Source organism: Herpailurus yagouaroundi, unplaced genomic scaffold (assembly GCF_014898765.1).
Source record: "Herpailurus yagouaroundi ecotype Mexico unplaced genomic scaffold, PumYag 162, whole genome shotgun sequence".
Classification (NCBI taxonomy): domain Eukaryota; kingdom Metazoa; phylum Chordata; class Mammalia; order Carnivora; family Felidae; genus Herpailurus; species Herpailurus yagouaroundi.
This window is the reverse complement of record NW_024412403.1, coordinates 3,223,570-3,250,142: the sequence shown is the minus strand read 5'-3', so window position 1 is coordinate 3,250,142 and position 26,573 is coordinate 3,223,570. Positions and strand designations below refer to the sequence as shown.

Below are 26,573 nucleotides of genomic sequence, written 5' to 3'. Positions count from 1 at the left end.
CATCCCGTGGACGCGTACGTGCGGGCCTCCCGACACGGCTGGCCTCGGACTGTGATGGAGGGCTGTGGGGTGTCGGCCAAGCTCGGCGCCGGACCGCGTCCTGGCGGACGTGCCTCGGTGACGTTTGACGGAGGCCGCTCCCGGCTCAGCCTCGCGGCCGGCCTGGGGGGCGACGCGTCCGCGGAGAGGAGGGTGGTGTCGCTTTCAGGTTAGCTATTCTTTAGACGGACGGTTTGCGGACCACTCCTTCTCCACAGTGAAGAGCGTCAGACGCGTCCAGATGGCTGGGGGGGGGCTGCCTCCCTCCCCGCTGTGGCTGCACAGCTCCGAGAAGACGGGGACCCGGGCCGGGCCGTGCTGGCCCCGATACCCGCCGGCCGAGTCTCCCTCGCCACGTGCGTGTGGGGATGCGTGAAACCACAGGCGTGGAGGAGGCCCCGACCCGGACGCGCGTTTCCGCACGGCCTCACCCGATGTCTCCGCGGCCGGGAGGGTGAAGCCGTGTGACCAGGGGGTTACTCGCCACGTCTGCCCCGTCCTGCAGGTGTTCCCTAGGGAGGGTGGCTCTGGCGTCGACTGTCTGTCTGGCGGGAAGTGCGCTGAGGACGTGGACCCCCCCAGAGCTGTTCTTTGAGCCTCCGTCGCAGCAGCGCCGTGAGCTGCTCTCGTTCCGGCGGCCACGGAAGTAACGGTGACAGGAGAAAGGGCTCAAAAGCGCAGCGAGGACACGTGGGTGTCGGGGCCCGCGGAGCTGGGGTGACTCGCGTGTCCAACGCGCGCCCCGTCAACGGTGAGCGCTTTGGGGCGGGGCCAGACGCCGTGCCGGTCGTGGGGGACGCGGCAGGACGGGGCCCTCGCCGGCCCTTACCGTGTAGCGGGAGCAACCACGAGGCGCCGCGGGGCCGAGCCCGGGGTGGACGGCGGGCCCCCGGAGAGCTGAGCACGGCAGGCGAGGGAGAGGCACTGGCAGGGCCGCCTGGGGACGGTGACGTGACGGGGCACGTGCGGGCGCCGGCCAGGCCCCCAGGAGGCCGGAGCGCGGGGCAGAACTGCGCGGGGGGGGGAGCACCGTGCGGCCTGAGGACGAGGCGGGTGCTCCCTGACATGGACACAGCTCCGAGTAGGGGACGGCTGGCCAGGGACTTGCCCTTCAGGGGGGTTTTCACCAGGACTGCATTTCTGAAAGGTGGACTCTGGAGAGGAGGAGGGGGAAGGCCAGAGGTTCACCTGAGCCCTGCCGGTGATCAGGGTTGGGGCCAGCGGCCTGGGGTGGAGGGGGAGGCGAGAGTCCAGGGGGAGGGCCAGCCTTTGGTCAAGGCACAGACGGTTGGGAGGCGCTCAGTGACAGGTGTGCCCGTGTCTCAGGATCGGGGGTGCCAGGGGCACAGAGGGCAACTTCGGCGGCAGCTCCACAGGAGTTCCTGGTCTAGCCGTGGGCTTGCCACATCCCGCCCTTCTCTCCTGCCCTCCCCGGCCCACGGACACACCCCTGCAGGTCCCGGTGGTGGTGGTGGCCGTGCTCAGGTGCTCAGCTGCGATGACAGGGCTGACGCCCCTTACCCCACCCACCTCCTCCACGATGTCAGCCGCACCCCTTGGTTCTGCTCTTGTCCCGCTGGCCGCGGCTCCCATTCTGGGCTGGTGCCCCGCATTCCCACCCCGTCCCCCCTGGGCGGACTCACCCAATCTGGGGGTCTCTCCAGCCTGCCTCGGTGTCCTGCCGAAACAAAGTCCCACCACCCGGGTAGATGAAAGCCACAGAAACGTATTTTCTTGCAGCTCTGAAATCAACCTGCAATCTGAAGGCTCCAGGGGAGGGTCCCTCCTGCCTCTTTCAGCTCCTGGTGGCCCCAGGCGTTCTTGGCTTGTGGCCGTGTCCCTCCAGTGTCACCCTGTCTTCACGTGGCGTCCCCCCTGTATGCCCTGGGTCTTGTTCTCCCCACTCCCACCCTTCAAGGGCACCAGTCACTGGATTTAGGGCTCCCCTAAATCCGGGATGATCTCCTCTGAAGATCCTTCACATAATTCCATACATAAGGACCCTATTTCCTAGAGAAGGTCCCATTCGCGGGGCCCCGGGGCTGGGATTTGGCCATCTCCTGGAGGATGCTGTTCAGCCCCTGCATGCACCAGCCGTGCTTGATGGTCACTAAGTCTGCACTTCTTTGTTTTTTCTTTTTTTTAATGTTTATTTCTGAGAGAGAGAGACAGAGCGTGAGGGGGGAGGGGCAGAGAGAGAGGGAGACACAGAATCCGAAGCAGGCCGTCAGCACGGAGCCCGACGCGGGGCTCGAACTCATAGACGGTGAGATCATGACCTGAGCCGAAGTCGGACGCTTAACCGACCGAGCCCCCCAGGCGCCCCACCAAGTCTGCGTTTCTGGCACAGACTCATTTACTGAGAACCTGTAGGAGCAGCGTCTCAAACCTAAAATGTCCCGACTCTTGCTCTCTCCTCCCAGGCCACAGAACCTGCTCTGATCCAACTGCTGAGTCCGGGACATGTGGCTCTGCTCGGCCAGGTGCTCAGGTGGGAATCCCCACGGCCCCCAGCCTGTCTGTGGCTGCACACCTGTCCTTGTGCCCCTGTGTCGTCACCCTGCTGCTCAGACCCTCCCGTGGGTCCCTGCCCCCCTGACACGGGGGACTGTGGCCCATGAGGGTGTGTGGGACCTGGTCCTGTGCCTCCCGCTCCCCTGCCTTCCACTTCTCCTTTGTCACGCCGCCCAGCCACGCTAGCTGTCCTCCAGACACACTGCGCCCGGCTCCTTCCTGTCCCCCTGCCTCTGGGCGTCTCCCACGGGCACTTGTAGCGGTCCTCCCCCAGGCATTCCGTGTCCCTGCCTGGTCGCCCTCACCTCACCGCCTCCTGATGCCTGCGTGCGCGGTGACCGGTTTGTGCCTGTCTGCCCCGGACCCACGCTCCGCCAGTGCACGGGACAGGGCTTGAGACAGGAGCCTTTGCTGAAGGAAGGAGGGGAACCTCGTTTGCCCCTGGGCTTTTCATGAGGTCACGTCGTGAGCCCCCACCTCATGCCGGCTCCCTGGGCAGGGGGGAGGCCCTGGTACTCGGGCTCCTCGGCGTAGCACGGCCCCCCGGGAGAGCCTCCCCCGGGGCGGGCCGTGGGCTGGACACCCTTCTCCTTCTGGCTGGGCCTCGGGACGTGCTTCTCACTCCGCCCCCGGCTTGCTGGTCTTCGACTGGATTTTTTCCAGCGCGCACAGTCTCCCAGAGCGTCGCTTCCCCTGGTGACCTTCAGTGGCCGAGCTAGGGCAGAGCAAGCGGAATAGTGCCCTTGACCTCGTGACCTTGTCGGCACAGCCTGGGCTGTCGGAGCCTCTCTGGCCGCCCCGGGACGTTATCGGTTCCCATGCCACAGTGCAGGTGCTCCTAGCCCCCCACCCCCACCCCCACCCCCACCCCCGCCGCTGTAACGAGTCACTTTACGCTGTCCTCAAGTAAGTGAACCGTCTTTCTGCCTGTGTATCACACCTGTGTTAGGGGAGAGCCCTTCACCGCTCCCGTCTGAGGTCCGGTCTCCGGAGCCCCGGTCGCTGGGCTCTGTGTCCGGGGCGCGTGGCCAGAAGGGTGCCCCGTCACCCGGCTGGGAGAGCTGGCCCTGCGTCCTGCCCCCCGCCGCACGTGTGGTCCCTGACATTCCCTGTATTTGTGGCCACTGCCCCCCGCCCCACACCCCTGCGGCCTTGGCTGCCCCAGGAAAGCTGAGCCTCACCAACTCGCTGTGGTGCCCCAGGGCCCACAGCGCTGTCCTGCATGTGTAGACGGTTACTAGATGCTTGTTGGCTGAGTGGGTGAACGAACCCAGGTGGCTAAAACCTGAAAGCCAGTCAGGGCCCGGGGCAGGGACAAACACGTGACCGCTAAGTGAGTGGGGTGGTGCTGAGGGGGGTCGGCTCTCGACAACGCCAGGGTGGCGTTTCCCTCTCCGTGCGCAAGTACGTGTTCTTGAAAAGTACCCGGGTGCCGTGGAAGGGGGGGCCCGGGGTGCTCTGCAGTTACTAACCGGCGCTCTTCTGCTTTTGTTTCCGCAGACGCCATTTGCTCTTGACGCAAGATGATTTGATGCTTTCCTATGAGACCCATGAACCATGATGGCTACACAGACACTAAGCATAGACAGCTACCAAGACGGGCAACAAGTGAGAGCTGGGGCTTTATTCTGCATTCTCAGTGCCGCCAGGGGACCGGCGCCTTGTGTAGTTACGTTCAGTTTCATCGAGCTGCAGGTCCAGTTTCAAGCGCGCCCTGCGTTTCGTACGTGTTGCTGCCCGGAGAGGCCAGCCATGGAGCTGTTGGCGTCGCTTCCCCCGGGGACGGCAGGCCGCCAGTGCTTTTGACTCCCCGAGTCACGGTTTCTCGGGGGTTTGCCCTGTTAGTGTCTGTATTAGCGAGGCTTGTTGCCTTCAAAGAAAAGCGGGGTGCCGTTGCTAAAAGCCGGGCCCCAGGTGGCTGAGCTTAGCAGGAGGCGTGGTGCGGGCGGCAGAGGGCACCGTCCCGATGGACGGCGTGGCGCGGAGGCCGTGCCATCTGCTCACGTTGCACAGCTGTGCCCGGATGGCTGGCCCTGACACCGCATGGGTGGAGTCCTGACCGCCCTCCCACTGTCCGTGGCCTTGGCTTGCCTTCGCAGCTGCAGCTGCGGGAAGGCTGGGTTTTGTGCTGGGTGCCCCGAAGCGCTCGGGAGGAGGGGGTGGGGGCCACCCCCGTCTCCCTCGAGCCCTGGAGCTCCGTGCAGCGAAGGCCTCCCAGCCTGCCTTTGCCCCTGCTTCCTGCGCTCAGGAGGCGGTGCGGGGATGCCCAGAGGCTCTCTTTTCTCCCTACTTGAAGATCCTAGTTAGCGGGCCCGACCAACTGATCAGGCTCGGTGGCCTCTCCCAGATGAGGTCACAGCCCTGCCTCAGTGAGGCTCCAGGTGGGCGCCCAGGACCTGCGGCGGCCTCCCTCGTGACTCTCCTTGGTGGCCGGTCTCGTGCCCTTCCTGGCTTGGTTCCTGTGGCACAGACTTGGTTTTTGTGGGCTTTTGAAAAACGTCTCGGGGTCTGAGCTTCTTACAGGAATTGAGTTGGGGGGTCCCTTTCAGCCTGCTCTCTGCATCTGGAAGCCCCGCGATATTTCCAAGTGATTTTGTTTCTAAAACGCCAAGCTGGGGTTGTCCCTTCCTCTCCCACTGCTGAACCCTGCCCGGGGGTGGGGGCGGGGGTGACCCTGCATCACCCTCACACCCCCGCATCGCCCTCGCACTCACCTCTGCCCCTCTTTCCCGTGCATCCCTGCCCCGTGGCCCTGGGCCTGGCCCTGGCTCTTCCTCAAGCAGCAGGGGGGCCAGTGCCTTCCTGTCTGGCAGGTCTTTGCGCAAATCCTTCCTGGGAAGACTCCCCTGCCCGCCCCTGGCACCCCCCCCCCCCAAGCCTGCTCCCTGCTCCCTCCCTGCTTGCACCTGGTTCTCCTTTGTGGCACTGATCACCTGCTGGCAGATCCTGTTCGGAGTCCCCTCCCCCCGCAGGGCAGGTGGGCGTCCTGGTGCCCTGATGGGGTTCGTGTCCTGTGCAGTGCCAGGCACGGGGAGGGACAGAGCCTCGCTTTTAACAGCCAAGCTCTTTCCCACGACACGCAAAACTCGTGAACGTTATGTTACGCGTTGACTGTCCCACGGTGTGGCTCTGCCTCCCCTCCACACTTGGACAGCGAGCTTTCCCTTCCTTCGCGACCATTAAAGAAAGAAACAAACAAACCCAAAGACCTGAAATACATCTTTTGACGCTTGTTTATAATACTGTCGGATCTCCCTCCAGAAAGGTTGTGTTCGATTGGGCTTGTTAATTGCTTTACTGCTTCGTGTTTTCAAGAGAGAAACAATTTCCCAGGCGCGCTGCGCCATCTGAAGGCAGTGGGACAGAGGTCTCCCTGCACATCTGGGCTGACGGAGAGACTAGAGCCTGCACCGCAGGACAGGGGCTCCCTCGCCGGGTGGGCGACTAACCCCGGCTGTCAGGGGGGTCGCATGGCAGGGAGCAGGCTCTTTCCCTGCCTGGGGACAAGCCCCTTGCCCGAGTGCCCCCACCAGCTGCTTCCCCCGGGGCGCGGAGCCATGGCAGCTGGCGGCAGGGCAGGTGGGTTCCGGTCCTGAAGCAGCTGAGGGCACTGGTAATCTGCTCCTGGATAATTACAAGTTTACTGCAGCAATTTAGGGTTTTTTTTAAATGTTTATTTTGAGAGCAAGTGAGTGCATGGTGCAGGGTGGCGGGGGTGGGGGTGGGGAGATGGGGTGTGGGGGGGAGACGGGGGAGGAGCAGAGAGGGAGAGAGACGCAGAGAATCCTAAGCAGGCTCCGTGCTGTCAGCACAGACTTGTGCTTGAGACTCCATCTAACAACTGAGATCATGACCTGAGCCGAAAGCAGGAGTCGGATGCTTAACTGACCGAGCCACCCAGAGCCCCCCAGCAAGTTGGAATTTTTTTTCTGTAAACTGAATTCTTTATGTTTAAGGATTTAAAGACTTTTCACCTAAGTTACAAACCAAAATAGCTGGTTTAAAGCAATTTACATTTATTTATTTACTTTTGAGAGACAGAAAGAGACAGTGCAAGTGGGGAGAGGCAGAGAGAGAAGGAGACACAGAATCCAAAGCAGGCTCCAGGCTCTGAGCCGTCAGCACAGAGCCTGACGCAGGGCTCAAACTCACAAACCGTGGGATGGTGACCTGAGCCAAAGTTGGAGGCCCAAACAGTTGAGCCACCCAGGCGCCCCTTAGTTTAAAGCAATTTAAATGATAATATCTAGACGCTATTTCTTTAAACACTGCCAGTCTTTACTTTCTAAATACAGTGACTTTTTTTTTCAACATGTTTATAGATGACGTATTCCTGAAATTTAAGAATAGATAGGGGAGAGTTTCAGCCCTGCCATGACTACGTTTGTTTTCGTGACAAGATAGGAAGAGTTTGGACTGTTTGTTTCTACCTCTCAAGCTGTGATGTTGCTCAGTGTGAGGGTTTAGGGCAGGAAGAGACACACACAGTAAGGTGACTTAATCCCCTCGGCACTCTGGAGGTGGCATATTTTTTGAAAATCACACGCAGTTCACAGATATCGGCCCTCAGTTTTCAAGATGATTTGGAAACTCAACCTTTGTTTTAGCCATTTGCAAAACGTGTCAGACTCAAAGGAGGTTTGTTGGTGGTAATTTTGATGGATTCTCGCCAGCCCTCCAACTGTCTCCCACTTTACCAGTCCTCTTGTTTCTGCTTGAGAAGAGAATACTTAGTAGCAGTTTACTTTGTGTTTAGTAACAAAAACTCTCCTCCTCCTTTCACAGATGCAAGTAGTAACAGAGTTAAAAACGGAGCAAGATCCCAACTGCTCTGAACCGGATGTGGAAGGAGTGAGCCCTCCCCCGGCGGGCTCCCAGACGCCAATGGACGCAGACAAGCAGGCCATTTATAGGTAGCGATGAGATGCGATGCGCGTGGGTTTTAGTAGGGGTAAGAGGAGCAGAGAAACTTGGTAAATGGAATATGCTGGAGCTGGCAGCTAGGCAGAGCATTGGGTATGGTGTGATGACCACTAGGGTGAGCAGTTTCTCGAATTAAGATGTTATTCCTACTACCTTAAAAAAAAAGTTTTGGAATCTAAATCTGTATTTTAGTCAACCCTGCAAGAAGAAATCTTCAAGCCCAGACAATTCTACTGGGGAATCCTACCAAAAATAAAGAAGAAAAAACAGCAAGTCTACACAGTCTCTTCCAGAAAAAGGAAGAGGGGAGGCTTTCCAACTCAGCTTACGAATTGAGCATCACTGTGATACTAAAGCCACAGACAATACAGAAAGGAAAAGTACACACCAGTGCGCCTCACGAACTTGCACGTAAAAATAGTTAATCCGGTATTAACAAATGAAATTCAATGACGTATGAAAAGAATCACCTGCGGTGACCAAGTAGCGTTTATCCCAGGAACTCAAGACTGATTCAGTAGTCAAAGTTCAACCAATGAGACCCACAACACGCTCGTATCGGTTGACACAGAAAAGTCAACAGCTAATTATGGTTAAACGCTGTCAGCGAAGTGGTAATAGAGGGAAACTTTCCTAACCTGATGAAGGGCAACCTCCAAAAATCTATAGTTCTCATTATGTTTAGTGGCCAATGACTGTTTTCTGTAAGATTGGGAATAAGGCAGAGATGTTCACTCGGCCTCCCCCTGTTCAGTACTGTAATGGAAGTCATAGCCAGTGCAGTAAGGCAAGAAAAAGAAAGAAAAGGCATACCAGCTGAGAAAGGAAGAGAGAAAACTGGCTTTGTGCACCAACAACACGATCGTCTACATCAAAAATCCCAAAGACTCCACCAAAAAATGTCCAGGACTGAGTTTAATAAGGTCACAGGTTACAAGGGCAACACACAGAAACAAATCCTATTTCTATACCAGTAATATACAATTGGAAACGGAAATTAGAAAGACAATACCGTTTACAAGAGCACCAAATCAGGTGTAAACCTAACAAAACACAGACCCTTGATGCTGGAAACTGTAAATGCTGACGCAAGCAATCAGAGAGAACCTAGGTGGTGGGGCATACCATACTCATGGATTGCAAGAGTCAGCACAGCACAGATGTCACTTCCCCTGAAATCCAGCTGCAGGGTTAGCACAATTGCGATTAAGGTCTCAGCGGGATATTTTGTACATATAGATAAGCCAGTTCTAAATTTTACATGGCAGATGAAGGAACTAGACCAGCTAAGACAGTGTTGAAGAGGAAGACTACAGTCGGGCTTCAAGGCTGACTCGGGTGTTACGGTAATGACGATGTCGTGACGGTGGTGAAGGGCTGGGATCAGCGTCACTGATAGCCCAGAAGTAGGTGTACGAAAACATGATTTATGTGACCTTCGCAAAGGTGCCAACACAGTTCGGTGGAGTGGAGGTAGCCCCTCCCACAAACGGTGTTGGAACAGTTAGACGTTCACCTGCTGGAAGAAGACCCTTGACCTCATCTCACGTTTTATACAGAAGTTGCCTCAAGATGGGGCATAGATCTCAGTGTAAAACTCGCAACTGGAGAAATGGTCTCTCCACACAGTGGAGTGTCGTGCAGCCATAAAAAGGAATGGCGTACCGACTATGCGGTACAGCACTGACGGCCCTTGAAAGCGGTGTCGCTAAGTGAAGGAGGCTAGAGGCCAAAGGGCACGTATCCTGTGATTCCTTTTATCTATCTATCTATCTATCTATCTATCTGTTTATTTAATTTTTTATTTTTTAAAGTTTACATCCAAATTAGCTAGCATATAGTGCAGCAATGATTTCAGGAGTAGATTCCTTAGTGCCCCTCGCCCATTTAGCCCACCCACCTCCCACAACCCCTCCATCAACCCTCAGTTTGTTCTCCATGTTTATGAGTCTCTTCTGTTTTGTCCCCCTCCCTGTTTTTGTATTATTTTTGCTTCCCTTCCCTTATGTTCATCTGTTTTGTCTCTTAAAAGTCCTCATAGGCGTGAACTCATATGATTTTTGTCTTTCTCTGACTAATTTCACTTAGCATAATATCCTCCAGTTCCATCCACATAGTTGCAAATGACAAGATTTCATTCTTTTTTTGATTGCCGAGTGATACTCCATTGTGTATATATATATATATACCACATCTTCTTTATCCATTCATCCATCGATCGATGGACATTTGGGCTCTTTCCATACTTTGGCTGTTGTTGATAGTGCTGCTATAAACATGGGGATGCATGTGTCCCTTCGAAACAGCACACCTGTATCCCTTGGATAAATGCCTAGTCGTGCAACTGCTGGGTCGTAGGGTAGTTCTGTTTTTAGTTTTTTGAGGAACCTCCACACTGTTTTCCAGAGTGGCTGCACCAGTTTGCATTCCCATCCGTGATTCTTTTTATACGAAGTGTCCAGAACTGGCGAATCCGTAGAGACAGACAGTAGATTAGCAGCGGCTTGGGACTGGGGTTTGGGGGAAAATGGAGAGTGGCTGCTAATGACGAGAGGGTTTCTTTGGGGGACGATGAGAATGTTATAAAATTGCCTTGGTGGTGAGTATAGTAAGCACCACTGAATTGTCCGCTTTAGAGTGGATGTTGTTTCGTACAGGAACTGTCTCTCAGCCGCGCTGTTATATAAGCCAGTGCATACGTGCATACTAAAATATTCTCCCGAAAATGTGGAACGTACATTTAAAATTTTTCTCCCCCCAGGCATCCACTATTTCCACTACTAGCTTTGTTGTTCGAAAAATGCGAACAGTCTACCCAGGGCTCAGAAGGCACGACCTCTGCCAGTTTTGATGTAGATATTGAAAATTTTGTAAGAAAGCAAGAGAAAGAAGGAAAACCCTTCTTTTGCGAAGACCCGGAAACCGACAATTTAGTAAGTAAAAGAAATGTTTTATTCTTACGTCTTATTGCTTCCCAGTTTCAAATCTGACCAATAAATTTTAAGCTTCCAATTAGAACTTTAGGATGTAGTTCGGCTAAAGGGGAGCATCATACAGTTCGTGAAATAGCTTCCTGTACCTGTGACCTCAGTGTCCCCACGTCGTCCAGCTTCTCCAGTGACCTCATGTAAGAACCCGAGGAGAGGACCTGAGCCTGCATCGCAAGGGGCCGGGGACCCACTTCTCTCCTCAACATTTGTAACGTCCCCCGGAGTCGGCGTGCTCACGCGCTGGGCTGCTCGGGCAGCGTGTCTGGGCCCCGCTTCAGTTCTTGGCCTCTCCCTGGTCACGGACACATGACCTTCTTCTCCGAGACAGACGGACCTCATGCTCAGTCTTGAGGCTGGTATTTGTGGCGGGAGGCAGGGCTGTACGTGCGCTCGGGGAGGCCCGTGAACGGAGCGAGGCAGGCTTACCAGAGGGCTCCCAGGCTCCCCGCTGCTTCCCTCGGCCTTTCTGCTCGGAGCCAGTTGGTCTCACCTTGGCGCCCTCCTTCCAGCTCCAGCCCCGAGGTTCAGGGTTGTGTGTGCTTTCTCAAGGGAGCGGACACTTTGTTGGAGTGAACGTCAGTGCCGGACCCGGAGGGAGCGGGGCCCATCCGTGCTGGTGGAGAGCCGTTAGCCTGTGGCCGGGGGCCTGCCCCTTCACCGGGTTTCCTTAGAGCACGCTAACGCCCAGCCCCGAGCCCTAGTCAGGGCCCTTAGCAGCAGAAAAGCATCCTTAGAAAAGTTTTTCCTGAATAAATTGCCCGCAGCTTTGTTGCTCTTTAAGTTTCTCATTATACATTCAGCCCTCACTGCCTAATGGATTTTGTGATGAGTTGTCCGACCTCGAGTAAGTCTCCTCATCTTTGAAATGGGACTAGCAGCGCCCGCCCTCTTGGGGTGAGACTCAGAAGCTCTCTCTGCCTCTGAATCTCTGTCATACAGCCATCAGTGCGTGGGCCGCGGGTACAGCCAGAGTGGCCCCGGGCTCTGCTGACCGGTCTTCGAGCACAGGGCCTGGCAGAGTTTGGTTCGTGGTCACTCTCGGTCCACAAATACATGCGAATTACTGCCACCCAGGTCACAGGGGGAGGGGCTGGGCTCCGGGTTGTGGATTCCCGGCAAGTGGTGGTTTCCATCTGAGGCCGCTGTCTACCGCTGTGGGGCAGGTGACGCCAGAACTTAGTGACTTGACACAGTCACTGTAAAACTTTTGGGAAAATCGTAAAAGCCCGCATCTGGCACTGGGCGGGGAGTTCTCGGGCTCGACACCGAAAGCACAATCCGTAAAGGGCAGAGTCGGTTAACTGGGGTTTTGTCCAAATGAAGAGCTGCCTATGCGGTGGGCACGGACTCCTCCCCGTTTGCAGACAAAGAAGCGGGAGGTAAGCACCTCACTGGCTGTGATGCGAGTCGGCCGTGGGGCCAGGCCGAGGCCCTGCTGTCTCCCGCTGCAGCGACTCCCTGAGGGCGGCCCTGGGACCATCTGGGTCCCCACACACCGGACGCAGCTGAAGTACGGAAGGTCAGCGGCGCCGGGGTGACTTACTGTTTGGCCTGATTTCTGACGTCGCTCCCCTTGTGTCCCCGGCGGTGCAGACGGTCGTGGCGACGCGGCTCGGGCCAGTCACGGAGCGGTCCTGTGCTGGTGACGCCAACGGCCGCTGTGCTCCTGCCCGCTTGTCTGAGAGCCTTCGTTGTCTCTGCTTCTAGATGGTGAAAGCAATCCAGGTTTTGCGCATTCATCTTCTTGAGCTGGAAAAGGTTAACGAGCTCTGCAAAGACTTCTGCAGTCGCTATATTGCTTGTCTAAAGACGAAAATGAACAGTGAGACCCTCCTGAGCGGGGAGCCTGGAAGCCCGTACTCCCCCGTCCAGTCCCAGGTATTTACGTACGTTTGGGCCCCGCTCTGCTCCTCGGTTGCCGTCCTGTCCGCAAGGGGATGGACGGCTGCTCGTCACTGTCAGTCCGGAGACCGACAGCCCTTTCAGAACGTCTGGGCTGTCTCCGGCCGTCCTGCCCAGAGAGGTTTCTAGATCTCTGAGCCTGACCTGGGCTGGCCCGAAAGACAGTCCCTCCGGGCACCACGCAGCCACTGCAGTGAGGCCTCGGTCTGTGTACCGTGCCCCGATCCCATCCTTCTGGGGGAGAGAGTACCGTTCACTTCTTTCCTTCTTTTTCAAAATATGTTTTTTGTTGATTATTTCTTAAAATTGTGGTAAGCTACACAGGTCGTAAATGTGCCATCTTAACCACTTAAAAAATTTGTTTTAACGTTTTACTTTATTTTTGAGACAGAGACGGTGTATGAGCGGGGGAGGGGCAGAGAGAGAGAGGGAGACCCAGAATCCCAAGCGGGCTCCAGGCTCCGAGCTGTCGGCACAGAGCCCGAAAGCTCACGACCTGAGCTGAAGTCGGCCCTCAACCGGCCGAGCCCCCCAGGTGCCCCTCATCGTAACCGTTTTTACGTGCACAGGTCCGTGGCCGGAGCACGTCCACACTGTCGCGCCACCGTCCCCGCCCTCCGTCTCCAGAACTTCCCACGTTCTCCAACTGGAAGCCTGTCCCTGTTAACGACTAACTCCCCCCTCTCCCCTCCGCAGTCCCTGGCTCCCACCGTTCTACTTTCTGTGTCTATGGATTTGATTCGTCTGGGCAGCTGACGTAAGGGAAATCCTACGGTGTTTGTCCTCCTGTGTTTGGCGTATTTTGCGGAGCGCAGTGGCCTCAAGGTCCACCCACGGAAAGCACTGGTGGCAGGCGGTGGTCCGCGCGGTCGTAATCTGCACTTCCCTGATGGCCGACGGCGCCGACATCTTTCCGTGGGCTTAGTTGCCATCTGGAGATTCTCTCTGGTAGAACGTCTGCTCGTGTCTTTTGCCCGTTTTCTAGGGTTTTTTTAACTGTTGTTTTGAGAGTATTCTAGGTACGAGTCTCTTACTGGCTATGTGGTTTGTAAATAGTTTCTCCCAAGTCCGTGGCTGATCTTTTCATCCTCTTCACGGGGTCTTTTGCAGAACAAACATTTTAAATTCTGATCGAGTCCCACGTATCAGCTCTTCCTTTGATGAGCTGTGCTTCTGGTGGTGAGTCTGAGAACTCTGCCGAGCCCTGGAGCCCCAAGATTTTCTCCAGTCCTTTGTCTGCAAGCTGTGTGTTTCACACTCAGGTCCACGACCCATCTTGAGTGAACTCTTGTACGAAGTGTGAGGGTTTAGGTGGAGGCTGCTTCCGGAAGTTCCTCCGTTGAGTTGCTTTTGTGACACTGTCACAATGCCAGTCTTTTTGTGTCTGTCTGTTTCTGTCCCCTCTGTTGTCACACTGCTGGATGTATTCCCACCGTGTAGCCGTGGTTACTGGAGCTATTTGGTAGGTCTCAGATCGGGGTGGACTGTATCGTCCCCCTTTATTCTTTTTTCTCAAAATGGTTTTAGTTATTCTAGTTCCTCTCCGTGTAAATTTTGAAGTGATCTTGTCTGTATCTACAAAACAGCGTTACTGAGATTTTGACAGGAATGGCATTAAGCCCGTGTATCGTTTCGGGGCAAATCGGCATCTTTCCTGTGTTGGCTCTTCTGGTCCGCAGACATGATACGTCTCTCCATTTATTTACTCTTCTGTGATTTTTTTCATCAGCGTTTTGTAAGTTTGTCTTATAAGTCCTACACGTGTGTTTTTAGAATTACACCTGAGTATTTTTTTGAGCAATCATAAATGGTATTCTATCTTTGACTTCAGTGTCCCGGCTAGTATTTAGAAATATAGTTGATTTTTGTGTGTCTGTCTCGTATCCTGCGACCTTGCAGAACTCACTTGTTAGTTCTAGGAGGTCCTTCTCATAGATTCCTTAGGATTTCCTTCTTGTTAAGTTGTATCATCTGCAGATAGGAATAGTCCGTTCCTTCCTTCTTGATCTATATGCTTTTTATTTCCTTGTCTTACCTTGCTGCGTTGTCTAGAACATCCAGTGCTATCTTGAATACAGTTGGTGGGAGTGGACGTCCTGCCCTGTTCCCAGTCTTAGGGGGAAAGCATTCTGCCTTCCAATGTTTTTTTTTTGTTGTTGTTGTTGTTTTTAACATTTATTCATTTTTGAGAGACAGAGTGCGGGTGAGGGAGGGGCAGAGAGAGAGGGAGACACAGACTCTGAAGCAGGCTCCAGGCTCTGGCTCTGAGCTGTCAGCACAGAGCCTGATGTGGGCCTTGAACCCACGAACCATGAGATCATGACCTGAGCTGAAGTCAGACACTCAACCGACTGAGCCACTCAGGTGCCCCCGCCTTTCACTGTTAATTATAATTTTACTGGAAGATTTTTTTCTCGATGCTTTTCATAAAGTTGAGGAAGTTCCCCTCTATTCCTGTTTTTTTTTTTTGTCCGGAGAGTTTTTTTTTTTATTATGTTGAATTTTTTCAAATGCTTTCCCTGCATGAATTGATGTGATTATGTGATTTTTCTCCTTTCTTCTGTTAACATGGAGGTAGATCACATTACTTGATTTTTCGAATATTGAACAAGCCTCACATTCCTGGAATAAATACCACTTGGTCGCAGCACATTAATTCTTTTTATATAGGTTCCCGAATTCTGTTTGCTGTATGTTGTGAGACGTTTGTGTGTCCATACTGATTGTGGTTTCTTTTTTGTTACAGTCTTTGCCAAGGTTTCGTATCAGAATAATATGACTTTACAAAATGAGATGAAGAGTATTCCCTCCTTTTCTGTTCTCTGGAAGTGATTATGTAGAATTGGTGTGAATTCTTCGTTACGTGTTTGATAGAATTCTCCAGTGACGGTACTTGGACCCGGAGGTTTCTTTTCTGAGTTTTCGAGCTACAAATTCCGCGTCCGCAACAGTTACCGGGCTGTTGGGATGGTGTGTTTCGTGTTGGCTTCCGTCTAGACGTCAGATGTGTTTGTGCCCAGTTGTCGCCAGAGCCCCTCCCGCCGTTGGCATCTGCAGGCCCTGTGGTGCCCCCCCTCCCCCCGCCCCCTTCCTGGTGCTGGTAACTTGTCACCTCTCTTTTTTCCTGTCTTAGCAGGTTTGTCAGTATATTGATCTTTTCAGGGAAGCAGCTCTTTTTTTCATTGGCTGTTCTCTGTTGTTTTTCTGTTTTCAGTTTCATCGATTTCTGCTTCGATCTTTATTATTCCCTTCTTTCTGCTTGCTTTGGTTTCATTTTGTCCCTCTTCTTCTAGGTCCTTCATGTGGGAGCTTGGATATTTGATTTGGATGAATTAATTTTTATTCTAACCAAGTTCATGTGGCAGATGCCGTGTGTCCCTACCGAAGCTCGGACACGCACTCGGATCGGTGCGGCAGCCTGCAGAGTAATCGTCTTCGGGGTTTCGCACTGATGCCATCTAATTGCTCAAATACCTGCGTGCTGGTGGTGTGCCAGACCCTGTGCCTTGACGCCCGGCACAGAGCCGCCTTCCCGGCCACCTGCCCCAGCCATCGCAGCCCGTTTGTACCTGACTTGGGATGGCTGGGATCTTGATGTGGTCTTACGCTCTTGCTGTGCAACCGGCTGGGGCCAGGCCCAGACCTAGCACTCTACGGACCTGAACACCCGGGGTGGGGGCGGGGGCGGGGGGAGGGGGGACACCAGTGTGCTCTGTGCTCCGGTGAGGGGACAGAGCTGGCCGCGGCCGCAGGTGGCTCTCTGGCACCACGTGGAGCCTCCTGAGCCTGTGGCGTCCTCCGTAAAGGGACTCTGGTTCTTGGAAAGCTCTAGAGTGAGCCAATGGAGTGGGAAGGCTGTGCGATGACCTTAGGTCCTCCTGGCCTTCCTCGTCACGCCTCCAGGGCTTGGAGACGAGTCTGATATGATGAGGCGAAAGATGACCGTTTGGGAACCAGGTCGAAGCTGGAATCTCGGTGCTGACGGTCGTATTTAATAGCGGGTCGGTCTGGGGTCTCTTGGTTTGCAGATAAGGAAGGCGCGCCTTCCGGAAGGCTTGTCCTCTGCGTCTCTGTCTCGAGCACCTGGCCTTCACTGGTGGTGGCACCATGCCACTTGGTTTAAAGTTTTAAACGTGGCTTTTGTGTTTCCGCTCACTGCTCACCGTGTGTTTTTGACTCACAGCAGATTCAGAGTGCCATCTCAGGCACCCTCAGCCCCCAAGGAATCGTGGTGCCCGCATCCGCGCTGCAGCAGGGGAACGTCACCATGGCAACAGTGGCAGGTATGCCGACAGAGAAAAGGACACTCTTTCCTTGAGCTTTTGTGCAAGAGTCCTTTATTTATTTATTTATTTATTTTTAAATTTTTTTTTTTTCAACGTTTATTTATTTTTGGGACAGAGAGAGACAGAGCATGAACGGGGGAGGGGCAGAGAGAGAGGGAGACACAGAATCGGAAACAGGCTCCAGGCTCCGAGCCACCAGCCCAGAGCCCGACACGGGGCTCAAACTCACGGACCGCGACATCGTGACCTGGCTGAAGTCGGACGCTTAACCGACTGCGCCACCCAGGCGCCCCTGTGCAAGAGTCCTTTATATGAGAACGGAGAAGCCCGTCAGTGCAATTGCTGATTAACGCCAGTTCCTGAGACAGGGGTGGCAAGACTACACCTCTTAGAATTGAAGGCCCGTCTCTTGTTTTCATTCTCAGTAACAGATATTTTATGCAAGTTGTGCGTCCCTACCAAAAACTTTGGGGAAGAAGGGTTTTATATGGGAGTTGAAAATATACAGCAAAAACTGAGTTGTAATTTGCAGATAACGTAGTTTTTAATTGTACTCTTGGCAGCATCTGGGAAACCTTAAGTCGTGCCCTTAATGTTTGGCAAACAAACAAAACTCCCTCCTAGCCTTGGTGTTACTTGCACGGCAGAAATCATCGCGGGAAGGGGACAGAGCCGTCTCCAGCGTCGCAGACACAGAGCCATCGTGGGGACGGAATCGGAATCGGGGCGCGCGGGGCGGGGAGAAACCCTCACACGATAGCGTGAAGGGAAGCTTCCAAAGGAGGGTGGAAGCGCGTTCGAGCAACAAAATACTGCGATGAAAACTACTTAGCCCCCTCGGCCAAGTCCTTTAACACGTGCCGCTTCTGGGGGAAATGGAGCAAAGGGAAGGGAATTGCGGCATCCACCCCGGCTGGCGGCGCCCTGGCGACGGGACGCCGCGCTGCCCCTTGCCCGGCGCCCCGCCCCCCGCCCCCCTCCCGGGGCGCGGCTCATCCGGGAGGGTCGTTTTAATGGTTTACAGTGACAAGTCCGCCAGCGGGGTACCGATCATCCGACACGGCTTAAAAACCTCGTCAGACCAGAGATTTGTTTTCCTTTCACGATGTACGTTGAGTGTATTGAGAATGTGGTTTTCTATCACCGAGACTCAAGAGCGTTTTGATCTCTTCCTTCCTGAGGTGGCACGGTGTATCAGCCTGTCACGGTTGTCACTCCTCAAGGCCAGGTGGTGACACAAGCCCTGTCGCCCGGCACCATCAGGATCCAGAACTCCCAGGTGCGTGTGCCATTCCTGGGGGAGGGCTTGGGGGCGAGCGGGGCCGTGCGGGCACGGGAGAGCCAGGCGTGGGTGTTCCTCTGCCTGAAGACCGTGCCAGTCCCCAGTTCAGCTCAGTGTCAGCCCCGTTTCTTGTTTTACTCCCCGTTTCCTTTACCGTAAGAAAGTTGCAAAGTCCAGAAAGTCCGAAGGAGTGGCAGAAAGGTCCTCCATAACCCCTTCCCCGGAGCAACCCCGTTGTCCAGTTTAGCATCGGGTGGTGTAGTTGTCTCTGGGTCCGGAGACTTGAGGCAGTGTAGATGCCCTCTTCCCGCCCCCGTGGAGGTTCACAGCGGACCCAGCAGGCAGGTCTTTCAGACCCTGCGGAGGCCTTCCTGCTGAGCACCTGATGGGCCAGAGCACTGCTTCAGGCTCGCCCTCGGGTGGCCGGTGGGGTGGCCGGGGTGCCTGCTTCACATCCGCCCACCCACTGGAGGGGAGAGCTGAGCCGGGGCTGCCCCTCCCCCGCTCCAAGGCGCCCAGTGAAGCCCCCCCCCCCACTGGCCCCCCCCCCCCCCCCCCCGGAACACCAGCTTCGAGAGCACAGGAGGCCGCCTCAGGGGCAGAAGCAGCAGGTGGAAATGCTGTTACGCGCTGTGACCTTGCAGTCGACCTACGCCCTCTGTGCCTTTGTGGTAGGGGAGGCTGAACTCGGTGGACTGCCCGCCCCCCTTAATTTGTGGAGACACACACACACGTACACGTACAGTCTTGTTATTTACACGCAGCTCGGTTTAAATCAGAAAGGCCACGTTTCTGTCAGCAGCTCACACTAAGAACATAGATTCGTTGTTTCCTGGAAGCACGGATGTTTCCTGCAGCCTTACTGACAACTGGCAGCCCAGCCTTGGGGACGTTCGTGTTTCCCTTAATCAGGTAGCAGATGCGAGAGGGCCTGGGCCCGGCCCATCCGGGACTTCCCGCCTCTCACTTCACGGGCAGAGCTGGGCTGGGCTTGGGGGCCTTGTCATCTGGGCCCGCGAGGGGTAGAGGAGGAGCTAGACCCCAGCAGCATTGTCCCTGGGCTCCCCATCCAGCCCGCTGTCCCTGGAGCTCCCCATGTGCCACAGCCGTGAACGCGGGCGGCGCCTGGTCGGCAGAGCGCGTCCCAGTGCCAGCGTGAACCGCTCTTAGAGAAAGACGCCTTCGAGTCCGCTGCCTCCCTTCTGGAGAAGAGGTTTATTTGTCCTGATGCTTAAGGAGGAAGTTGCTGCTTAACTGAATTTTCTTAGACACACCGAGGACTAGTTTAACTAGCAAATGTGTGTTTCAGCGCAACCCCTTCTCACACAGACTCGCCTGTGACGCCCCCCAGCCCCATGAGGCGGGCTGGCGAGCGCAGCCCCCTTTCTTGCTGCCCGTGAGCTGTTTCTGCTCCGGTCCTCGCGGCCCTGCAGCCCACCGTGCTCCTGTCCCCTCCCCGTCGCCCTCCTCCATGTGTGGCTTCTAGGTCAGCAGGGCCGGGAGGCCAGAGACACGGGCTGCCCGGGTTTCTGACGGAAGAGTGACCAGATTGACCGAGGGCTTGGGTGCAGGTGCTTTGGATGAGGTGGTGCATACGATTTTCTTTTTGTAGCTATTTGGGCTGCTCTGGGCTCCTTTCTTTTTCCTTTCTTGGGGGGTGGGGCTGGTTCTTTCTGGGCTGCAGATAATCAGGGTGACAACTTACCGATGACGGGGTCTGTTCTTGTGTCGGAAACTGTCACGGTCCGTTCGGTCACTGTCACGGCTCACGTGGTTGCTCTGGCCAGTATGACCCCCAGGTGAATCTCAGCGGCAGTGCGGTGGCCGTCACGGCTGAGCCCTCGTAACGCTCGCGCCCGTGCTGCCCCCTACCGCCCCGTCCTGCCCAGTGTCTGGCTGGGTCTCGGGTGCACACACGGGGGATTTTAAGACGGCCACACTCGCCCAGGAGAGAGTCCGCCACCATGGGCTGCATTCTGACTTAATGCCCGTCAGGAGGTGGGATTTGCCCTCTTCGTAGGGCGTCTCTATGGAAAGGTGTTTATGCTTCTAAAAGTGTTTTTTTTTTTTAATTCTTTAACATTTATTTGTTTTTGAGAGACAGAGAGAGACAGAGTATGAACAGGGGAGGAGCAGGGAGAGAGGGAGACACAGAATCCGAAACGGGCTCCAGGCTCTGAGCTGTCAGCACAGAGCCCGACGCGGGGCTCGACCCATGAACCGCGAGATCATGACCTGAGCTGAAGTCGGATGCTTAACCGACTGAGCCACCCAGGCGCCCCTAAAAACATTTTTTTGAGAAAAGAGAAGTAACCAGGGGATTTCATTGATCTCCTCTCCTTTCCTGGGAGAGTCTATTTGTACGATCGTTATTTGTATATTTTAGGGTTTTGCTATTGGTTGGCCTGTGACAAGGTTTTTTGCCTCCATTCTACTCTTTAACTCACTTTGCTTTGATATAAATCAAGTTTATATCGAGCTGCGTGCCCAGCTCAGCGTCAAGGGTGCTGAGAGGCTTGGAGCAAACCGCCACCTTTCCCGCCCGCTGTTCCCGCCTCTCGTGTCAGGCACCTGCTTCCTGATCTTACAGTCGTTCCTTCTGCTGGCTTCCTCCCCGTTTCTAAACACTGAGTCACCCCTTACACACCTGCTTTGGGCTCACTGTTGTGGCAGGAGCCCCTGCCCGCTCTGGCTTTCCCCCATCTTCCCTGTGTGTTTGGCCTTGTGGCCACACCCCTGCTCGGTGTTAATGTTACCCTGACTGTGTAAATACGGGTCTGTGCCGAGCTGAGTGTGTAACTGTGATCACAGCACTTTTCTGGGTCACGTGTTTGCTTCTGCCCGAGTGAACCGCTGCCTTGCTGAGTCCCCTCGCCGAGTGCTCATGGGGCCGTGGCTGACACCCTCGTGCTGATCCCCCTACGCCCTGCCTTCCAGAAGGCACATCGGAGCTGTGTGCCCCCAGAAGCTCTCCGTCTCCTGCTCGCAGGGGCTCGTCTGTCTCTGGGCCAGGCACAGGGCATGTTCTTGAACTTTCCTTTGACATCACCTTCAGGAGTCCCCTCTCTCGGAGCGTGTACCCTCTGCTTTCTTAGCTTTATTCCCCACTTTGAGAACGTCCAGAGGAAATATGCTGGGAGGTACATTTTGTTGAGACTTTGCAAACCTGAGAATGACTTCATTTCGGTCTCGTGATGCAATCTGTGTCCAAGTGCAGCTCCGGGATGCAGATGACTGTCACTAGGGCTGGAGGCCACGGCGTCTCTGTGCCCTCGTGGCCACATTGCCTGGGGAAGAGGCCAGCGTCTTCTGTCTCCCGTCGGATGCTTCTCTCCTCCGTGCTGCTGCAGCGCAGTCCCACAGCCTCGTGTCCTTGAGTCGGGGACGTGTGCTCGGAGTCTCCCGAGACGGCCCTGCCCCCTCCCCGGCATGCACAGTCTCTTTGTAGAGCCTTTGCTAACTGAGCATCGGACCCTCCGAACAGAGTCTCTGGACTTCCGTGTGTTTGTGCTCCCATTGTCTCGTTCTCAGAGACGTATTTTCTCTCCGCGCCCCCTCCCCCCACCGCCTTCCGCCCCGTCCTCGAAGTTCAAAGTGTTCAGCAGAGCAGGGATTTTCCAGACCCTCCTCGGCCTCTGTGCTTTGCGTTGAAGCTCCCGTTTTTGGCCCAAGGGTGGCTGCGGTTGTCTTTAGCTTCTGTGTTCTCGCTCTTCCCTCTGTGCCTCAACGTTCGTTCCCGCTGGTGTCTGCTTTTTGTGATGGAGACTTTCATTTATTTTTAAAATTATTATCAATATTATTTTATGTTTAATTTACGTCCAAGTTAGTTAGCATGTGGTGCAGCGGTGATTTCAGGAGGAGATTCCCTAATGGCCCCTCCCCATTTAGCCCATCGCCCCTCCCACAGCCCCTGCGGCAGCCCTCTGTTTGTCCTCTGTATTTACGAGTCTTTTCTGTTTTGTCCCCCTTCCTATTTTTACGTTATTCTGACTTCCCTTCGGGTCACCTGTTTTGTCTCTTAAAGTCCTCATACGGGTGAGGTCATACGATGTCTGTCTTTCTCTGCCCGACTAATTTCGTCAGCCCAGCCCTGTCCAGTTCCATGAGATGGAGGGTTTCAGATATTTGGGGACAGTTGCCTGTCCTCGGAACCTGAGCCGCTAGGAAGCCACTGGGTGCGCGTCGGGCGCGGGCCGCGGCAAGCGGGCCTCTCTCCGTCGGCCGGCCTCGGAGCGTCTTCTTCGCTCGGTGACTCCAGAGAAGGACTCTCAGATTTCTCGCTCGGGGCACAGGCCTGGCGGCAGGGGCGGGGACGGGCTGGGGTCTCCCGTGTCGTGTGGAGGCTTTCCTTGCCCCTCACTCCCACCGTCCAGCTGCGCTCAACACGTCCTCTGTCTCCTGCGGGCTGGGGGACAGATGGGTCATCTGCGGAGAATGACGGGGAGGGTCCGGGGCTGTCTCTGCTTCTTGAGCAAACTTCCGGCCAGTTTCCTAGGCTTTTCACCCCCTCCTGTCTAGTCCCTGGCCTTGCTGGAGCCCCGCAGGGCCAGCGGCTGCTCTGTTCCGAGGCCCTCGGTCTGCTTCCTCACGCAGCCTCGCCGGCCCTCTCAGACCCCGTTGACGCCATCCGTGGGGTCCAGTCACACGGCCAGCCGTCACTTGGTCTTTTTTGAGCCCACAGTTGCTTCAGCCCTGCACAAGAAAAGCGACACTGAGCCCATGTCAAGCTTCATGAGGAACATTACACGTTAATTGAGACAAATAAGGCAGACAAACTAAAGTTTGGCCCCTGGTGCCTGGGAACTCCTACTGGAAGTTCATTTCCCACTCTTCCCTGTGCACACGTAGGAGCATGGAGAGGGCGCTCGACACCACCCGCTTTCAGCCCCCGACCAGGAAACCCGTTTCCGAAAGCTCTTATGGCCTGGATAATAATCTTTGGTTTTAAAATATTTTAGGTACAGTCAGTGTCTTAACGTATCTTTTAATTCTGTTTAGATGATATTGTTGAGGCTTTTAAAGAATGTATCCAAAGTGATATAAATCCAGAGGAAGCACAGATAATACGGTGACCTCTCCAAAATAAAGTTCCAAATCCTTTCTTTTTTTTCAAAAATTTTTAATGTTTATTTATTTTTGAGAGAGAGAGAGAGCACGAGCAGAGCCGGAGCAGAGAGAGAGGGAGACATAGAATGCAAAGCAGGCTCCCGGCTCTGAGCTGTCAGCACAGAGCCCGACGTGGGGCTTAAACTCATAAACAGTGAGATCATGATTTGAGCCAAAGTTGGACGCTTAACCGACTGGGCCACCCAGGCGCCCCAAGTTCCAAATCCTTTAAACTGTGTCTGTGGGGGCGCCTGGGTGCCCCAGTCAGTTAAGCATCTAACTTCGGCTCAGGTCATGGTAAATCAACTGTGTCTATGAATGCATCATATTGAAGTTGATGTTCGTTTTCTTGTGGAGTCCGTTTCATATGTAAGTTCTCAATTCAAGTGTAACAGTAGAGAGGTCTCTGCTGTGTGTGTGTGAGGCCCTGGTGAGTGGTGATCGCTTTCATCCCCTGCCCATGTCGTGAACACTGATGACACCGTCCCCACGGGCATGCTGGGCATCAGGTGCGGCGCCTGGGACCTGCCGGGGCCTGAGGCCTATCCTTACAGACATCAGATCTCTCTTTCGTTTGTGTGCAGGACATTCGCGGTGCCCTGCCCGTCCTTCCTTTTGAAAGGCAACGGACAGAGCGTGTTCCCTGCTCTCCGCAGGGGGTGGGGGCATCTGTCGTGGCTGCGGAGGCGTCTGGGCCACCGGCGGTCCCTCGTCCCTTGCTCTGTGATGCTTCTGTCTGCTCCTTTGTGTGCCTTTGCCCCCTGCTCAGCCCACGGGCCGTCTCCAGCCCTCAAGCCTTCCTGCCCATTCTTGTTGATTGCCTGACAGCTCTCTCGGCTGGGAGAGCGGTGTTTTATCACGTCCCTTGCCAGAGGACACAAGGCGAAAACGGGCAGTGGATGAGAGGGCCGTGGGGTTGGCATGTCGACAGGGGAGTGACCCCGGGGAGCTGTCGGTGCCCGTGTCACCTGCCTCGCCAGATGAGGGGCCACTGACAGCGAGACAGCCGTGCCCGTGGCGATGATGCCCCGGGATCCTCCTCCCGCCCCGAATAGCCTGCACCCGCTCCAGTGCACGTGCCCCTGCTATCGACAAGTCATTTATCCGTAGATCTTTGGTTATTGTCTCCTTCTGAAGTCCTGAGCCACTTGGATGTGTCATAATTTTCTGTGCTTTCTAACATTTTCTTTTCAATTGTTTAAAAGCTCCAGTTACAGTTAAACCAAGATCTCAGCATCTTGCATCAAGATGACGGCTCAGCTAAGAACAAAAGGGGCGTTTTGCCGAAGCATGCCACCAACGTGATGAGATCTTGGCTCTTTCAGCACATAGGGGTAAGAACGCAAGTGACCGCACCGCTAGCCGCACCCAGAGCTGCTTGCTTTCTGGCGCGCTTCCCGCGAAAGATGTGCTGGTCTGCGCGAGCAGGCCCGGCGTGAAGTATCGGTCTTTTGTCGACCGTCTAAACGTCGGGGTGGAGTACGGGGCGGAAGGAGGGTTACCAAAACCCGGAGGCCACCCCCTCAAGTGACTTAAATAGGAGGGCACCCCTGGTGAAAAGGGAATACTTCCAGCTCACGTCAATCCCGTGCGTGCGTGAGAGCCAGCTCCCCGTGAGTGATGACGGGGTGAGGTGGGGTGAGGTCAGTTAGGGAGGCGGGCCGTCAGAGGCTGGGTCGGGGCAAAGCCTGGGCAGACAGCGCGATGTCGCACGTATTGGACTTGAAAGGAAGAGGTGGAAAGGTCGAAGATCGCGATGTGGACGGAGGGGGGAGCACGTGACACAGAGTGGGGCCCACAGGCAGCACCAGCCCATCCACGTTGTGTGTGTGCGCGCCTGTTTCCTCCCCTGGGTCACGGCCACGTCGTCTCCGCAAGGTGTCCCCTCCCGGGAAGCACTTACTTGCTGCTCCGTTCAGCGGGGGACACCCTCAGCCCGCGTGCCCCTGAACCTGCGGGAGGCGTGTGGCCTGGAGCAGCTTCCGGGAGTGACCGCCCAGCCTGCTGGCCGGGACCAGGAGTGACCAGGTTGGCTTTCGGGGGAGCGTGTGGTGAGACCGAGGTGGGAAAGTGGACACCACGTGCTGCGTTAAGCCACGTCCGGCAGAAGGAGGGGCCTTTGTGTAGTGAGGAGGGACAGGAGGTCGGGAGGTCCGGCAGGGAGCTGCCCGGAAGCCTTGGGAACCAGCTTCGCGGCCGGGTGCCTTCATCCCAGCTTGTTTTCTCTGGTGCACGCGTCCCCTGCCCCTGTGGCCCCAGCCTCCACGCAACCACATGGAGCGCCCCCGATCGCCGTGGCCGTGGTCTGGCTCTGCCCCTCTCCGTCACTGCCATGGGTGCCTGCTCGTGCCTTTGGCTGCCGCGGCCTCTTCCTCCCTGCCCCGCGCTCCCCGTCCGCATCCCAGTGCGCCGTGCTTGTCCGCGAGGTGCCTGTGGGACCCAGGGCTCCTCGTGCCCTTTCCCTGCATCCACCGTTCGGGAAGCCCGCTGCCTGGGCCCGCGGCCTGCGTTTGTTCCCGGGACCGGTCTCCGTCCTCACCCCGGCTGTGAGCCACGAGGCCGGCGTCCATCTCGGGCATCCCGCGTCTTCTGGGGTTTGGCCCTTGCCGTGGCCGGGTGGCACCCCCTTTTCTCTGACTGGCGTCAGGCTCCCTACCCGGGAGGTGACGGTCCAAAGTAGCAGCCGGCTGGAGGCTTTGAACCGGCATGTGATGTCGCTGAGCAGTCGGGGCGGGGAGGGGGGCAGGACCCCTCTCCCTTCCCTGGAGGGAAGGCCCTGAGGGAGCCGGGCCCCCGCTTCCCTCCTGCTCTGCGGTCCTGTTCTCCGCTAGCCACCCCCGCCTGCAGGACACGGCAACACGTGTCAGAGAAGACGGTGCTGTCTCTGAGTGGCGTGGCCACACCTGGAAACGTGTCCCGAAAGGTTTCCCGTCAAGAGGAGAGGTTTTATGGATGACGGGCACAGCGATGTTGGGTATCCCGACGCCAAGACTGGGCGTGGGGTTTAGGACACACCCGTCTGCCGGACCGTTACACAGCTGGTCAACTCGGCAGCGAGGGCTGGGGCGCCAGAAAGGTTCGGGCAGGTGGCAGGGACCGAGGGCGGGACGTACCCGCGTCTGAGCCCACTGTGATCTCACAGCCGATGCGTGGTCGTCACGCTACAGACAGGTGGTAGGACCGGCATTTTTCTTTCAAGTTTCCTTTAACGCCGGAATGATTTGTGAAACAGTAAACCCTGTGACAAGGTCGAAGTAAAATGTTCCTTTATTTCCCCCCATGAAGCATTCTCTGTCTCTCTTGCCCTCGTGTCTCGGAAATCGCATCCTCTCCGGTGGTGTTCCCAATACGCTAGGATAGCGTTTTCTGCTGTATGATGGCTTTCTTTGTTTTTTGTTTTGTTTTTGGTGAAAGCACTTAGGTTTCCTGCCCCCTTTGATTTTATGAGCTTCTATTTATTATTTTTTTAAGTTTATTTATTTTGAGAGAGAGAGAGAGAGAGAATGAAGGAAAGGCAGAGAGAGAGAGAGA

At 55.6% G+C, this 26,573-nt stretch overlaps 1 protein-coding gene across 2 annotated transcripts in view; it reads left to right on the top strand.

Annotated features, from left to right (window-relative positions):
• The first annotated feature begins 485 nt into the window (after positions 1-485).
• PKNOX1 (PBX/knotted 1 homeobox 1) overlaps positions 486-26,573 on the top strand; it is a 34,418-nt gene continuing 8,330 nt past the window's right edge. Inside the window, exons 1-9 of one of the 2 annotated variants that reach the window (XM_040483825.1) lie at positions 486-790; positions 2,463-2,530; positions 4,054-4,161; positions 7,339-7,466; positions 10,238-10,409; positions 12,174-12,344; positions 16,552-16,651; positions 17,836-17,933; positions 24,248-24,376. In XM_040483825.1, coding sequence (XP_040339759.1) covers positions 4,111-4,161; positions 7,339-7,466; positions 10,238-10,409; positions 12,174-12,344; positions 16,552-16,651; positions 17,836-17,933; positions 24,248-24,376 — 849 coding nt within the window. In that variant the 5' untranslated portion in view covers positions 486-790; positions 2,463-2,530; positions 4,054-4,110. Of the gene's footprint in view, positions 791-2,332; positions 2,531-4,053; positions 4,162-7,338; positions 7,467-10,237; positions 10,410-12,173; positions 12,345-16,551; positions 16,652-17,835; positions 17,934-24,247; positions 24,377-26,573 lie in introns of those variants that run through there. The other variant, XM_040483826.1, reaches the window with a different exon arrangement.